Source organism: Hypanus sabinus, chromosome 24 (genome assembly GCF_030144855.1).
Source record: "Hypanus sabinus isolate sHypSab1 chromosome 24, sHypSab1.hap1, whole genome shotgun sequence".
Lineage (NCBI taxonomy): Eukaryota > Metazoa > Chordata > Chondrichthyes > Myliobatiformes > Dasyatidae > Hypanus > Hypanus sabinus.
The window spans coordinates 37,542,630-37,557,089 of record NC_082729.1 but is presented as its reverse complement, the minus strand read 5'-3'; the positions used below and the strand labels follow the sequence as shown (position 1 = coordinate 37,557,089).

At 47.8% G+C, this 14,460-nt stretch overlaps 1 protein-coding gene across 1 annotated transcript in view; it reads left to right on the top strand.

Moving 5' to 3' along the window:
• LOC132380674 (structural maintenance of chromosomes protein 1A) overlaps positions 1 to 14,460 on the top strand; it is a 56,010-nt gene that overhangs the window by 22,284 nt on the left and 19,266 nt on the right. Inside the window, exons 13-17 of the mRNA XM_059949660.1 lie at positions 4,788 to 4,925; positions 5,472 to 5,588; positions 12,215 to 12,321; positions 12,516 to 12,657; positions 14,001 to 14,146. Of these exons, the coding sequence (XP_059805643.1) occupies positions 4,788 to 4,925; positions 5,472 to 5,588; positions 12,215 to 12,321; positions 12,516 to 12,657; positions 14,001 to 14,146 (650 nt within the window). The remainder of the gene's footprint in view (positions 1 to 4,787; positions 4,926 to 5,471; positions 5,589 to 12,214; positions 12,322 to 12,515; positions 12,658 to 14,000; positions 14,147 to 14,460) is intronic.

The following is a 14,460-nucleotide window of genomic DNA, read 5'->3' as shown; positions in this document are numbered from 1 at the left end:
ATTTTTAATGGTCTGTGGGGTCTTGCGGTCTTCCATACCATGACGATGCTGCCAGACAGGACACTTGATTGTCTTCCTGTTAGAATGGGGGCACGATAGGAAATGGGCAGTCTATATTTCTCCAGTTTGGACTATCTAGATCTAGTCAGGGTTGAATTGAGAGGGGAGGGGTGGAGGCAGCTGCTGCCGGAGGAGTAACCATCTTCACTGCATCAGCACATAGTGCTGCCCAGGTGCCAGGTACTCAGCCTGATGTTCATGGTGTGACCATCACTGAAACCAACCACCCTCAGTATCCTTGGGACTACCGTACACTTCAAGCCAAGACCCTTCATCGGGACTGGAAAGAAAGAGGGAAGAAGCCAGAATAAGAAGAGGGGAAGGGAAGGGAAGGCAGAGAAGCTGGGTGGTAGATGGCTGAACAGGAATATCTATATAAATAATGTGGCTCAGAGGAGACTAGAGACCAGGAATCCAGTAGCAAGTGACACACTTACTAACTGACCCAAAGCCTGTCCACCGTCTGTAAGGCGTAAGCGATAGAGCCTTACAGCACGGAAACAGGCCACTTCGTGCTGTGATGGCGACAAAATGTCTTCACTCCTTGGTCAGTGAATGTTTGGAATGTTCTTGCCAGTTGGACTGTAGACACGCAGTCACTGAGTTTATTCAAGCAGACTTGGATGAATAAGGATAGGAGTATGATTAGGACATTTGGTCTATTGAGTCTGCTCACCCATTCAATCATGGTTGATTCATTATTCTCTCCCAACCCCATTCTCCTGCCTTCTCCTTGTAACCTTTGACACCTCGACTAATCATGAAGCCATCAACTTCCACTTTAAATATATCCAATGACTTGGCCTCCACAGCCGTCTGTGGCAATTAGTTCTACAGATTCACCACCCTCAGCTATAGAAATTCTTCCTCACGTATGTCCTTGTATACTGAGGCTATGCCCTCTGGTCTTAGACTTGCCCACTGTAGGAAATATCCTCACCACTCCCTGCTAGCTGAACCTTTCACTATTCAATAGATTTCAATGAGATCCTCTTCCCTCCCCCCCCCCCCCCCCCCGATCCTCTCCAGTGCTGGCATGTCCTTCCTTGGATATGGGGCTCAAATCTTTGCTCACATTTTTGGACACAGGTCAGCTGTGACCTAAACCAGCGGGAGAGTAGGCTCTAGGGTCTGATGGCTGGCTTTATGCTTCTTAGCAGTAGTTCAGAAGCCAAGAAGATTAGAAGGAAGATGTGGGAACTCCTGTTGTGTGTTCTGTCGCCTGCAAGGTCAACATGGGTACAAAAATCATTAGACCATAAGACATAGGAGGATTAGGCCATTTGGCTCTTTGACTCTGCTCTTACATTCTATCATAGTTGATTTATTATGCCCTTCAACCCCATTATCTTGTTTTCTTCCTGTAACCTTTGATACACATACTAATCATGAACCTATCAACCTCAACTTTAAATGAATAGGCATCCATGGGCATCTGGGACAATGAATTCTACAGATTCACCACCCTCTAGCTGAAGAAATTGCTCCTCATCTCTGTTCTAAAGGGATGTCTTTGTATTCTGAGGCTGTGGCCTCTGGTCCTAGACTATTGGAAACATCCTCTCCATGTCCACTCAATCTAGGTCACTACTCTATGGATTTTGGACTGTCGGGTGAGGAGGCAGAGTGATTCTGACCAATCAGTGGAGTAAACCTGGGGTGGGCTTTTGCCCTCGCTTTGTATTGAACCATTTTTATCGGGGTAGCAGCAGAGTAGTGGTGGGTTGCAGATTGTCCAAGAGCTGAAGCATAGGAAAACAACAAGCTGTACCTTCAGACTCGTTCTCATCCTTCTTAATGGTCTGCTCCCATGTCTGCACCTCATCCAAGAGCGAAAGGGAAGATGGTGGGTTACTGATTGATCAAGAGTGAAAGGGGAAATGGTGGGTTACTGATTGACCATGAGCGAAAGGGAAGATGGTGGGTTACTGATTGACCATGAGCGAAAGGGAAGATGGTGGATTGCTGATTGACCATGAATGAAAGGGAAGATGGTGGGTTACTGATTGATCAAGAGTGAAAGGGAAGATGGTGGGTTACTGATTGATCACGGGTGAAAGGGAAGATGGTGGGTTACTGATTGATCACGAGTGAAAGGGAAGATGGTGGGTTACTGATTGATCAAGAGTGAAAGGGAAGATGGTGGGTTACTGATTGATCACGAGCGAAAGGGAAGATGATGGGTTACTGATTGATCACGAGTGAAAGGGAAGATGGTAGATTGCTGATTGACCATGAGTGAAAGGGAAGATGGTGGGTTACTGATTGATCACGAGTGAAAGGGAAGATGGTGGATTGCTGATTGACCATGAGTGAAAGGGAAGATGGTGGGTTACTGATTGATCAAGAGTGAAAGGGAAGATGGTGGGTTACTGATTGATCACGAGCGAAAGGGAAGATGATGGGTTACTGATTGATCACGAGTGAAAGGGACGATGGTGGGTTACTGATTGATCAAGAGTGAAAGGAAAGATGGTGGATTGCTGATTGACCATGAGTGAAAGGGAAGATGGTGGGTTACTGATTGATCACGAGCGAAAGGGACGATGGTGGGTTACTGATTGATCAAGAGTGAAAGGGAAGATGGTGGGTTACTGTTTGATCACGAGCGAAAGGGACGATGGTGGGTTACTGATTGATCAAGAGTGAAAGGGAAGATGGTGGGTTACTGATTGATCACGAGCGAAAGGGAAGTTGGTGGGTTACTGATTGATCACGAGCGAAAGGGACGATGGTGGGTTACTGATTGACCATGAGCGAAAGGGAAGATGGTGGATTGCTGATTGACCATGAGCGAAAGGGAAGATGGTGGGTTACTGATTGATCAAGAGTGAAAGGGAAGTTGGTGGGTTACTGATTGATCAAGAGTGAAAGGGAAGTTGGTGGGTTACTGATTGATCACGAGTGAAAGGGAGGATGGTGGGTTACTGATTGATCACGAGTGAAAGGGAAGATGGTAGATTGCTGATTTACCATGAGTGAAAGGGAAGATGGTGGGTTACTGATTGATCACGAGTGAAAGGGAAGATGGTGGGTTACTGATTGATCAAGAGTGAAAGGGAAGATGGTGGGTTACTGATTGATCAAGAGTGAAAGGGAAGTTGGTGGGTTACTGATTGATCACGAGTGAAAGGGAAGATGGTGGGTTACTGATTGATCACGAGTGAAAGGGAAGATGGTGGATTGCTGATTGACAATGAGTGAAAGGGAAGATGGTGGGTTACTGATTGATCAAGAGTGAAAGGGGAAATGGTGGGTTACTGATTGACCATGAGCGAAAGGGAAGATGGTGGGTTACTGATTGACCATGAGCGAAAGGGAAGATGGTGGATTGCTGATTGACCATGAATGAAAGGGAAGATGGTGGGTTACTGATTGATCAAGAGTGAAAGGGAAGATGGTGGATTGCTGATTGACCATGAATGAAAGGGAAGATGGTGGGTTACTGATTGATCAAGAGTGAAAGGGAAGATGGTGGATTGCTGATTGACCATGAATGAAAGGGAAGATGGTGGGTTACTGATTGATCACGAGCGAAAGGGACGATGGTGGGTTACTGATTGACCATGAGCGAAAGGGAAGATGGTGGATTGCTGATTGACCATGAGCGAAAGGGAAGATGGTGGGTTACTGATTGATCAAGAGTGAAAGGGAAGTTGGTGGGTTACTGATTGATCAAGAGTGAAAGGGAAGTTGGTGGGTTACTGATTGATCACGAGTGAAAGGGAGGATGGTGGGTTACTGATTGATCACGAGTGAAAGGGAAGATGGTAGATTGCTGATTTACCATGAGTGAAAGGGAAGATGGTGGGTTACTGATTGATCAAGAGTGAAAGGGAAGTTGGTGGGTTACTGATTGATCACGAGTGAAAGGGAAGATGGTGGGTTACTGATTGATCACGAGTGAAAGGGAAGATGGTGGATTGCTGATTGACAATGAGTGAAAGGGAAGATGGTGGGTTACTGATTGATCAAGAGTGAAAGGGGAAATGGTGGGTTACTGATTGACCATGAGCGAAAGGGAAGATGGTGGGTTACTGATTGACCATGAGCGAAAGGGAAGATGGTGGATTGCTGATTGACCATGAATGAAAGGGAAGATGGTGGGTTACTGATTGATCAAGAGTGAAAGGGAAGATGGTGGGTTACTGATTGACCATGAGCGAAAGGGAAGATGGTGGATTGCTGATTGACCATGAATGAAAGGGAAGATGGTGGGTTACTGATTGATCAAGAGTGAAAGGGAAGATGGTGGATTGCTGATTGACCATGAATGAAAGGGAAGATGGTGGGTTACTGATTGATCAAGAGTGAAAGGGAAGATGGTGGATTGCTGATTGACCATGAATGAAAGGGAAGATGGTGGGTTACTGATTGATCAAGAGTGAAAGGGAAGATGGTGGGTTACTGATTGATCACGAGCGAAAAGGAAGATGGTGGGTTACTGATTGATCACGAGCGAAAGGGAAGATGGTGGATTGCTGATTGATCACGAGTGAAAGGGAAGATGGTGGGTTTCTGATTGACCATGAGTGAAAGGGATGATGGTGGGTTACTGATTGATCAAGAGTGAAAGGGAAGATGGTGGATTGCTGATTGACCATGAGTGAAAGGGGCTGGAGGAATGGCTCCTCCCCCTCTGGTGGTGCGGTGTTGGGTTGTCAGGCAGGGGATCCTGGCCGCTGGGTGCACCACTCTAATCCATGTTTGTTGTTTCCTTCTAACAGGAGCAGATGAAGATCAAGAGAAAGGAGGCTGAGTTGCGGCAGGTGCAGTCACAGGCTCACGGGCTGCAGATGCGCCTGAAGTATTCTCAGAGTGATCTGGACCAGACCAAGACCCGACATCTCGCCCTCAACATGCAGGTCATTATCCTGGGCAGCGGATAGAAAGTGCTTGTGTTCCCAAGCACTCCGAGCATTTCAATACTCCCTTCACCTCCTTCCCATCGGTGATCAGTGACTCCCACGTGTATGTCATTGTTGTTTGCTCTTTAACTTGCCCCTGCTGTTTGGTCATCTTGTGCTGTCCCATACACCAATGTCAGGCAAGCTCTTCCTCATTCCCGGGTCTGCAAATCTCTACAAGTCCAATAGGGTAGTCGAAGAGCCGGTGTCTGCATGCCTGAATCTGAATCCAAGCCCAAACCCACTGGAGGCCGAAGAAGATGGCCTGCCCTGGGATTGGAGAATTGTGTTTGTGCATGGGTGGCAGGGAGCTTCTTTCGCTGTTGATGTTTTGTTGCTTGTTGTGCTCTGTGTTGGCAGCATTTGCTGGCTCTCTTCCCCCCCCCCCCCCCCCCCCCACAGCATACCCTCATTAATACAAACAAATCATTTCACTGTGTGTTTCGATATTCACGTGATACTTGCCTTATCTCTGGCTCACTGTCTGTTGCTTCCACGGTGCAGGAGAAGTCCAAGCTGGAGAGCGAGCTGGCCAACTTTGGACCAAAGATTAATGACATCAAGCGGACTATCCAGGCTCGGGACCGTGAGATGAAGGAGCTGAAGGAGAAGATGAACCAGGTGGGAACGCTCTGCTTCGCACAGTAAAGCACACAAAATGCTGGGGCACCTCAGCAGGGCAGGCCACATCTATGGAGAGGAATAAACAGTCAACATTTCAGGCAGAGACCCGTCATTAGGGGTGGCTGAGTGATGTGGCTAGCACAGTGCTTTACAGTGACCCCGCGGGGTCAAGGGATATGGGGAGAGGGCAGGAACGGGTACTGATTGTGTATGATCAGCCATGATCACAGTGAATGGCGGTGCTGGCTAGAAGGGCCGAATGGCCTACTTCTGCACCTACTGTCTATTGTCTATTGACCCAGGTTCATTACCCGCTGCTGCCTGTAAAGAGTTTGCTCTGGGTGCTCTGGTTTGTCCCACAGTCCAAAGACATACCAGTCGGTAGGTTAATTGGTCATTGTAAGTTGTCCCGTGGTTAGACTAGGATTAAAATTGGGTGATATTCCATCTGCCTGACTCCCAAACAAAGGTGGAATTTCATGGGACTAACATTTTTCTCCCTATCTTCGTCTGGAATAGCCAAACCCTTAAATGTAGAACTCTACAGCACAGAAACACAGTCTCTGCACTTCTGCCTAGACAATTCCATATTCCTCCATACCATGAATGTTTGTGTGTCTGTCTTGAAAAGAAATCTCTTAAATGTCTCTTGCATCTGCCTCTACTACTAGCCCTGGCAGCATGCTTCACGTGGCCACTGCTCTGTGTTTTTAAAAAAAAATGTGCTGCACACATCTCCTTTAAACTTTACCCCTCTCAACTTAAACTGACACAAAATGCTGGAGGCAGCATCAATGGAGAGGAATAAAGAATTGACATTACAGACAGATCTTTATTCCACCAAGAAAACAACACTCATCACCAACATATCATTCCTGACCATTTTCAGTTGAAATGGTGAAATCAAAGAGTCATAGTTGAGTTTATTGTCCTATGCTCAGAAGCAGTGAAAACTTGTGCAACATCAAAGTTCAAAGTACATTTATTATCAAAGTATTTATACAATATAAAACCTTGAGATTTGTCTCCTTACAGGCAGCTACAAAATATAGAAACCCCAAAAGGATCCATTTAAAAAAATAATCAAATGTCCAATGTGCATGAGAGAGAAAAATGCACAAATCGTACAAACAATGGAAACAAGTAACTATTATTCTGAACTGAAGTTTTACGAAAGACACGAAGCCAGGCGACACTGTGGCTGGGGCAGACCGTGACCCCAGTTCATCACAGAGCCAAGTAAATGTCGCAAAACTACTGACATAAACCAGGCATTGCTGCGGCCAGAGCAGGCAACATCCTTAGTTCAGTGCAGATAGCAACAGGCAGGCAATTTTCACAAGAAAAAAAGATATACATATTTATAATATGAAAAAACAACATAGAAACAAAGTTTGAAACCGTTTTTAATAATTCTGTTTCCATTGTAAATACATTGTGGTATTTATTTATGCATATTTAATTTCCTATCTGTCCTTTAACCTGTAACTTCAGTTACTTTTTGATATAGATATATACAGTACTGTGCAAACATCTTAGGCAGCCTAGCAAAATGTACTATTGCACAGTACTGTATTGTCAACATGGAGCAGAGAGCAATTTTGTAAATCTGGCGGGAACAAAGGATGTTGGGAATGGCGAGGGTGGAGTGCCGTGGGATAGGCGGCAGAGAAGTGCCGGGGCGGGGAGGGTGGCGCAGCTGCAGACAAACCCAGCCCTGAGACACCAGGCAAGTTAATTTAATTCCAAACAATTGGTTTATTGATCATTACAGAATGTCTCTCTGGTGCTTGTTGCTCCTTCCCCTCTCTCTGCCCCCTTCCCACTCTCAGTCCACAATACAGACCCATTCCAGAATCAGGTTTATCATCACTCACATGTCATGAAATCACTGCAGTACTATGCAAAAGTCTATGCACCCCAGCTATTATAGGTACTTAAGACTTTTGCACGGTATATAATTCTTCATTATTGTTGAATGCGCATGCACACACAAGATTCTGCAAATGCTGGAAATCTGGAATAAAATGCACACAATGCTGGAGGGACTCAGTAGATCAAGCTCTATGAAGAGTCAACATTTCAGGCTGAGTCCTTTCATCAACGTCTCAACCTATAACATTGACTCTTTATACCTCTCCTTGGGTGTTTTCCTGACCTGCTAAGTTCCTTCAGCATGTAGCATGTGTTGCCCCTTGTACATGTCAGAGTATGTGGCAAATAAGTTGATGCATGATCTTTGAATTGGAACAAAACTCCTTCCTGATGGTAGCTGTGAAAAGATGGCTTGGCCCAGATGTTGGGGAGAGATGTACTCTGCTCGTTCAGTTGCTGTACCAGAACATGGCGCAACTTGCAACTATACCTGAGGTCCTCCATTGGGGTCAACGTGTTATACAAGACAGAGCAGTATGATATGGAGAGCAAGCCCGTGCAGCAAGCTCCTCCTCTTCACGCAGATGGCAAATCCAAAGGAACGGCGGAGTCTCATACAGTTTGGCACCGGTGGCATCGAAGGAGTTGCCAGTCAGTGTTGAACTCAACGTAGAATTGCCTCAGGGACTCCAGCTCATGATATTTCCTTGAGGTTTACTCCGGAAACTTTTCCCATGAGTGGGTATAGGTGCATGGCAGCAGAGATTTGAGATCAGAGCTTTCCTCCTCCCAGATGAGCTGCTAACCACAGTACATGCGTAGAAGTATACCTGTAATGTGTTGGCCTTGAGGCTCTTGGTAAGATCAAACTGGTCCGAGAGAAAAGGAGCAGCATGGTTGTTGCCACACTTCATGAGGAAGGCGTGTTTAATCACAACCTCTAGCACTGCCCATGCTTGCTTGCCCAGAGACTCTGGGAGTTCCCCCAACGTTTCCTCCTTCATCCCACAAGACTGGCTAATGGGCCGATGAAGGAGGAGTCAAAGAGGAGTTGATAGATACATGAAGGAGAGAGTATGCTACAAGGGTCCAGAAGAGCATTCTAACAGATTGCATCACCGTCTGGTACAGAGGAGCCACTCCACTGGATCAGAAAAAGCTACAGAGGTTTGTAAACTCATCGTGGGTGCCAGCATCCCCACCTTCAAAATCATCGTCAAAAGCCGATGTCTCAAGAAGGTGGCATCCTTCATTAAGGGTCTCATTGTTACCATCAGAGGAGAGGTACGGGAGCCTTGTTTTAAGAACAGCTTCTTCCCTTCCACATTAGGTGTCTGAAAAGACAATGAACCCAGGAACATTCCTCCAACCTAATAACATGAATATCATTCTCTCCTTCCAGTTAAAAATAAAATTCCCTGCCCTCCCCTCTTCTATTCCCTACTCTGGCCTCTTACCTCTTCTCACCTGCCTATTGCCTTCCTGTAGTGCCCCTCCTCCTTCCCTTTCTCCTATGGTCCACTCTCCTCTCCTGTCTTTTACCTTTCCTACCAGCCTGGCTTCACCTACCACCTTCTAGCTAGTCCTCCTTCCCCCTTTCCCCACCTTTTTATTCTGGCGCCTTCCCCTTTCCAGTCCCTGAAGAAGGTCTTGTCCAAAATGTTGACTGTTTATTCATTTCCGTAGATGCTGCCTGACCTGCCGAGTTCCTCCAGCATTTTGCGTGTTGCTTCACGATCGTGCTGTCTTTGTACTGCGTATTATATATCTGTTTCTTATTATAATTTATAGCACTTTTTATGCATTGCACTGTACTGCGACTGCAAAACAACAAATTTCACGACATATGTCAGTGATATTAAACCTGATTCTGAAGGGAGTGATATAGCAAGGGAGAGGGGAAACAAGGGGGAAGGAGACATGCCCTCTTCTCATTACTACCATCACGGAGGAGGCATAAGAGCTTGAAGACGCACACTCAACATTTCGGGAACAGCATCATTAGATTTCTGAATGAACAATGAACCAACTCATAAACTACCTCGCTATTTTTTGCACTACTTAGTTAATTTAAAATTTTAATATATTATTGTATTTTTTATGTCTTGTACTGTACTGCTGCTACAAAACAACTTATTTCACAACGTGTCAGTGATATTAAACTAGATTGTGATTCGGACTCTTCAGTGTCAGTACTGGGTGTATCAAATGATACCTGGAGTGTGAGTTAGGGGTTTGGAGTGCTCTGTTCTGATCCTTTCCCTCGTCTCCAATCTCCTACCTGCACTGGACTTCCAGACATACATACTTTATTGATCCCGAGGGAAATTGGGTTTCATTACAGCTGCACCAACCAAGAATAGTGTAGAAATATAGCAATATAAAACCATAAATAATTAAATAATAATGTTAATCATGCTAAGTGGAAATAAGTTCAGGACCAGCCTATTGGCTCAGGGTGTCTGACACTCCGAGGGAGGAGTTGTAAAGTTTGATAGCCACAGGCAGGAATGACTTCCTATGTCGCTCAGTGTTAGATCTCGATGGAATGAGTCTCTGGCTGAATGTACTCCTGTGCCTAACCAGTACATTATGGAGTGGATGGGAGTCATTGTCCAAAATGGTATGCAACTTGGACAGCATCCTCTTTTCAGACACCACTGTCAGAGAGTCCAGTTCCACCCCCACAACATCACTGGCCTTATGAATGATTTTGTTGATTCTGTTGGTGTCTGCTACTCTCAGCCTGCTGCCCCAGCACACAACAGCAAACATGATAGCACTGGCCACCACAGACTTGAAGAACATCCTCAGCATCGTCCGGCAGATGTTAAAGGATCTCAGTCTCCTCTGACCCTTCTTGTAGACAGCCTCAGTGTTCTTTGACCAGTCCAGTTTATTGTCAATTCGTATCCCCAGGTATATGTAAACCTCCACCATGTCCACACTGACCCCTTGGATGGAATCAGGGGTGACCGGTGCCTTAGCCCTCCTCAGGTCCACCACCAGCTCCTTAGTCTTTTTCACATTAAGCTGCAGATAATTCTGCTTGCGCCATGTGACAACGTTTCCCACAGTAACCCGGTACTCAGCCTCATCTCCCTTGCTGATGCATCCAATTACGGCAGAGTCATCAGAAAACTCCTAAAGATGGCAAGACTCTGTGCAGTAGTTGAAGTCCGAGGTGTAGATGGTGAAGAGAAAGGGAGACAGGACAGTCCCCTGTGGAGCCCCAGTGCTGCTGACCACTCTGTCTAACACACAGGTTGCAAGCGCACGTACTGTGGTCTGCCAGTCAGGTAATCAATAATCCATGACACCAGGGAAGCATCCACCTGCATCACTGTCAGCTTCTCACCCAGCAGAGCAGGGCGGATGGTGTTGAATGCACTGGAGAAGTCAAAAAACATGACCCTCACTGTGCTTGCCGGCTTGTCCAGGTGGGCATAGACACGGGTCAGCAGGTAGACGATGGTATCCGATCCCAGCCTCAGATTCTGTTTCCAGTTACCCTGCTGTGTGCTAGCGTGGGCCTGTCTGGCTGACTGTCCACCTCCTGTGTTGTTCACTGACCAGAAACACTGGATTCTGCAGATGCTGGAAATCCAGAGTAATGCACACAGATTGCTGGAGGAACTCTGTGTCTATAGAGGGGAATGGGAAGTCGACATTTTGGTCGAGACCCTTTGTCAGGATTGGAAAGGAAGGGGAGTAGATGTGGAAAGGATGTTTCCCATTGTGGGGGGGGGGGGAGAAGTCTAGGACAAGAGGGCACAGCCTCGGGATAGAGGACTGTCCTTTTAAAATAGGTGCAGAGAAATTTCTTCAGCCAGATGGTGGTGAATTAGTGGAATTTGTTACCACAGGCCTGGTCGTTGGGTGTGTTTAAGGCAGAGATTCTTGATTGGGCAAAGCATCTGCAAAGCATCTGCAAAGTTACAGAGAGTGGGACTGCAGAGGGGAGAAAAGGAACAATATAATTGAATGGCAGAGCTGACTCAATGGGCCAAATGGCCTACTTATACTCCTATGTCTTTTTATTTTCTGGCTTCCTCCCATAAGAATAAGAAAGTGGGGCTAGGGGAAGGGGGATGAACTGAGAAGCTGGGAGGTGGAAGAGCTGAAGGGCTGCAGAAGGAATCTGATAGGAGAGGACAGTAGACAATGGGAGAAAGGGAAGGGAGAGGGGGATGAGAGGGGAATCAGAATGGGGATTGGGAGAAGAGAGAAGACGGAGGAAGGAGAAATTACCACAAATTAGAGAAGTCGATGTTCATTCCATCAGGTTGGAGGTTACCCAGATGGAATATTAGGTGTTGCTCCTTCAGCCTGATCATGGCAGTAGAGGATGCCAGGGACCGACATATCAGAAAGGGAAATCAAATTAAATTGGGCAGCCACTGGGAAATCCTGCCTTTTGTGATGGGTAGAACAAAGGTGTTCGATGAAGTGGTCCTGCAGTCTACGTTGGGTCTCACCAGTGTGAAGGAGACCGCACGGGACCCCAAAACTGCTCACAGGTGAAGTGCCACCTCATGTGAAGGACTGTTTGGGTGCCTGAATGTTGGTGGTGGTGAGGATCGCTCACCAGAAACTTCTACTGATCAAACAGCAGAAATGGCTGTGCCACCGTATCAAGTCAAATCCTGTGTATTCAATAACAAGCAGCTTGCCCTCGCCCTCCAGCAGGCTTCGAGAAGCCCCAGCCTTCAGGAGTGTTTTTAACCAGAATTGTATTGTTGCCCCAGGTGGAGGACGAAGTCTTTGAGGAGTTCTGTTGTGAAATCGGGGTGAGGAACATCAGAGAGTTTGAAGAAGAGAAGGTGAAGAGGCAGAATGAGATAGCAAAGAAAAGGTAAGTGCTTGTCCAGGTCTGTCTCCACTCTCTCTGCCCCTTTGCCTCCCCTCTCTTCTCCCCTGGTCTAGGTCTCTCTCTGTCCCTGCTTCTGCCCCTGGCATCTTCAGTAGCTCAGGGAACCCTATGGAAGGGCTGGTAGTTCAGCGTTGAGGGTGCAGCTGGTATTATGTTGAAGCTTCTCTCTCCTGCAGGCTGGAGTTTGAGAACCAGAAGACAAGGCTGGGCATCCAGCTGGACTATGAGCGACAGCAACTAAAAGAAGATGCAGACAAGGTGCAGACGTGGGAGCAGACCGTGAAGAAGGATGAGAATGAGATTGAAAAGCTAAAGAAGGTACGGCTTCTTGTTTCCCTATGCTTCAGAACTTAACGGGGGAGTTCAGGTTTGATGTTCCAAACTGCTGTAAGAGGAGTTTCACCCTTCCCAGACCCTGGGGATGTGTGATGGGACGGTGTGGAGGGAGTTTCACTCTGTGTCTGACCCCAGGAGTGAGTGATGGGACGGTGTGGAGGGAGCTTCACTCTGTGTCTGACCCCGGGAGTGTGTGATGGGACGGTGTGGAGAGAGTTTCACCCTTCCCAGACCCTGGGAGTGTGTGATGGGACGGTGTGGAGGGAGTTTCACTCTGTGTCTGACCCCGGGAGTGTGTGATGGGATGGTGTGGAGGGAGATTCACTCTGTGTCTGACCCCAGGAGTGTGAGATGGGACGGTGTGGAGGGAGTTTCACTCTGTGTCTGACCCCGGGAGTGTGTGATGGGATGGTGTGGGGGGAGTTTCACCGTGTCTGACCCCGGGAGTGTGTGATGGGATGGTGTGGAGGGAGCTTCACTGTGTCTGACCCCGGGAGTGTGTGATGGGATGGTGTGGAGGGAGCTTCACTGTGTCTGACCCCGGGAGTGTGTGATGGGACGGTGTGGAGGGAGCTTCACTGTGTCTGACCCCGGGAGTGTGTGATGGGATGGTGTGGAGGGAGCTTCACTGTGTCTGACCCCGGGAGTGTGTGATGGGATGGTGTGGAGAGAGTTTCACCCTTCCCAGACCCTGGGAGTGTGTGATGGGACGGTGTGGGGGGAGTTTCACTTTGTGTCTGACCCTAGGAGTGTGTGATGGGACGGTGTGGAGGGAGTTTCACTCTGTGTCTGACCCCGGGAGTGTGTGATGGGATGGTGTGGAGGGAGCTTCACTGTGTCTGACCCCGGGAGTGTGTGATGGGACGGTGTGGGGGGATTTTCACTCTTGTGTCTGACCCCGGGAGTGAGTGATGGGACAGTGTGGAGGGAGCTTCACTCTGTGTCTGACCCTGGGAGTGTGTGATGGGATGGAGTGGAGGGAGCTGCACCCTGTGTCTGACCCCGGGAGTGTGTGATGGGACGGTGTGGAGGGAGTTTCACTCTGTGTCTGATCCTGTGAGTGTGTGTTGCCGAGGGAGTTTCATTCTGTTTCTGACCCTGGGAAAGTGTGATGAAATGGTGTACAGGGAGTTTCCTTCACCCTGTGTCTAGCCTGTGCTGTCCTTGCCATGAGTGTTTGAGCAGGGGACACTGCTTCCTGCTCTCGTTGGCCTGTCTGATGTTGCTGTCAACCTGGAGAGGGACGGGGGGGGGGGGGGGGGGGTGCGGTCTGCTGACGAAGCAGCAGTCTCCAGGTATTCAGAGCCCCTCTCTGTGCCGTCTAGGAGGAGCACAGACACATGAAGATCATCGACGAGACCATGGCACAGCTGCAGGACCTGAAGAACCAGCACCTGACCAAGAAGTCGGAAGTCAGCGATAAGAACCACGAAATGGAGGACATTCGCAAGAAGCTCGGGGGAGCTAACAAGTCAGTGATGGAAGACTCGGGCGGTGGGTTGGGGGTGTGTGTTGGTCTCGGATTACCTGTGGGTTATTTACGGATGGTAGGGAGGCTTTGGAGGTCCTGGTAAATTGGGGTAATGGGAGAAGTTAATGAGTCAGAGGTGAGCTGATGAGGGGGGGAGGGTGTGGGGTGGGTAATTAACCATTCAGGGAATGGGCTGATGGGGGCTGTTAACTCTATTCTTGGGACTGGCTACTGGGGCAGTAAATATACTCTACTCTGGGGGGAGAGGCTGACGGGCATTACTTTCTGGGGTAATGGGGTGACAGATCTGATAA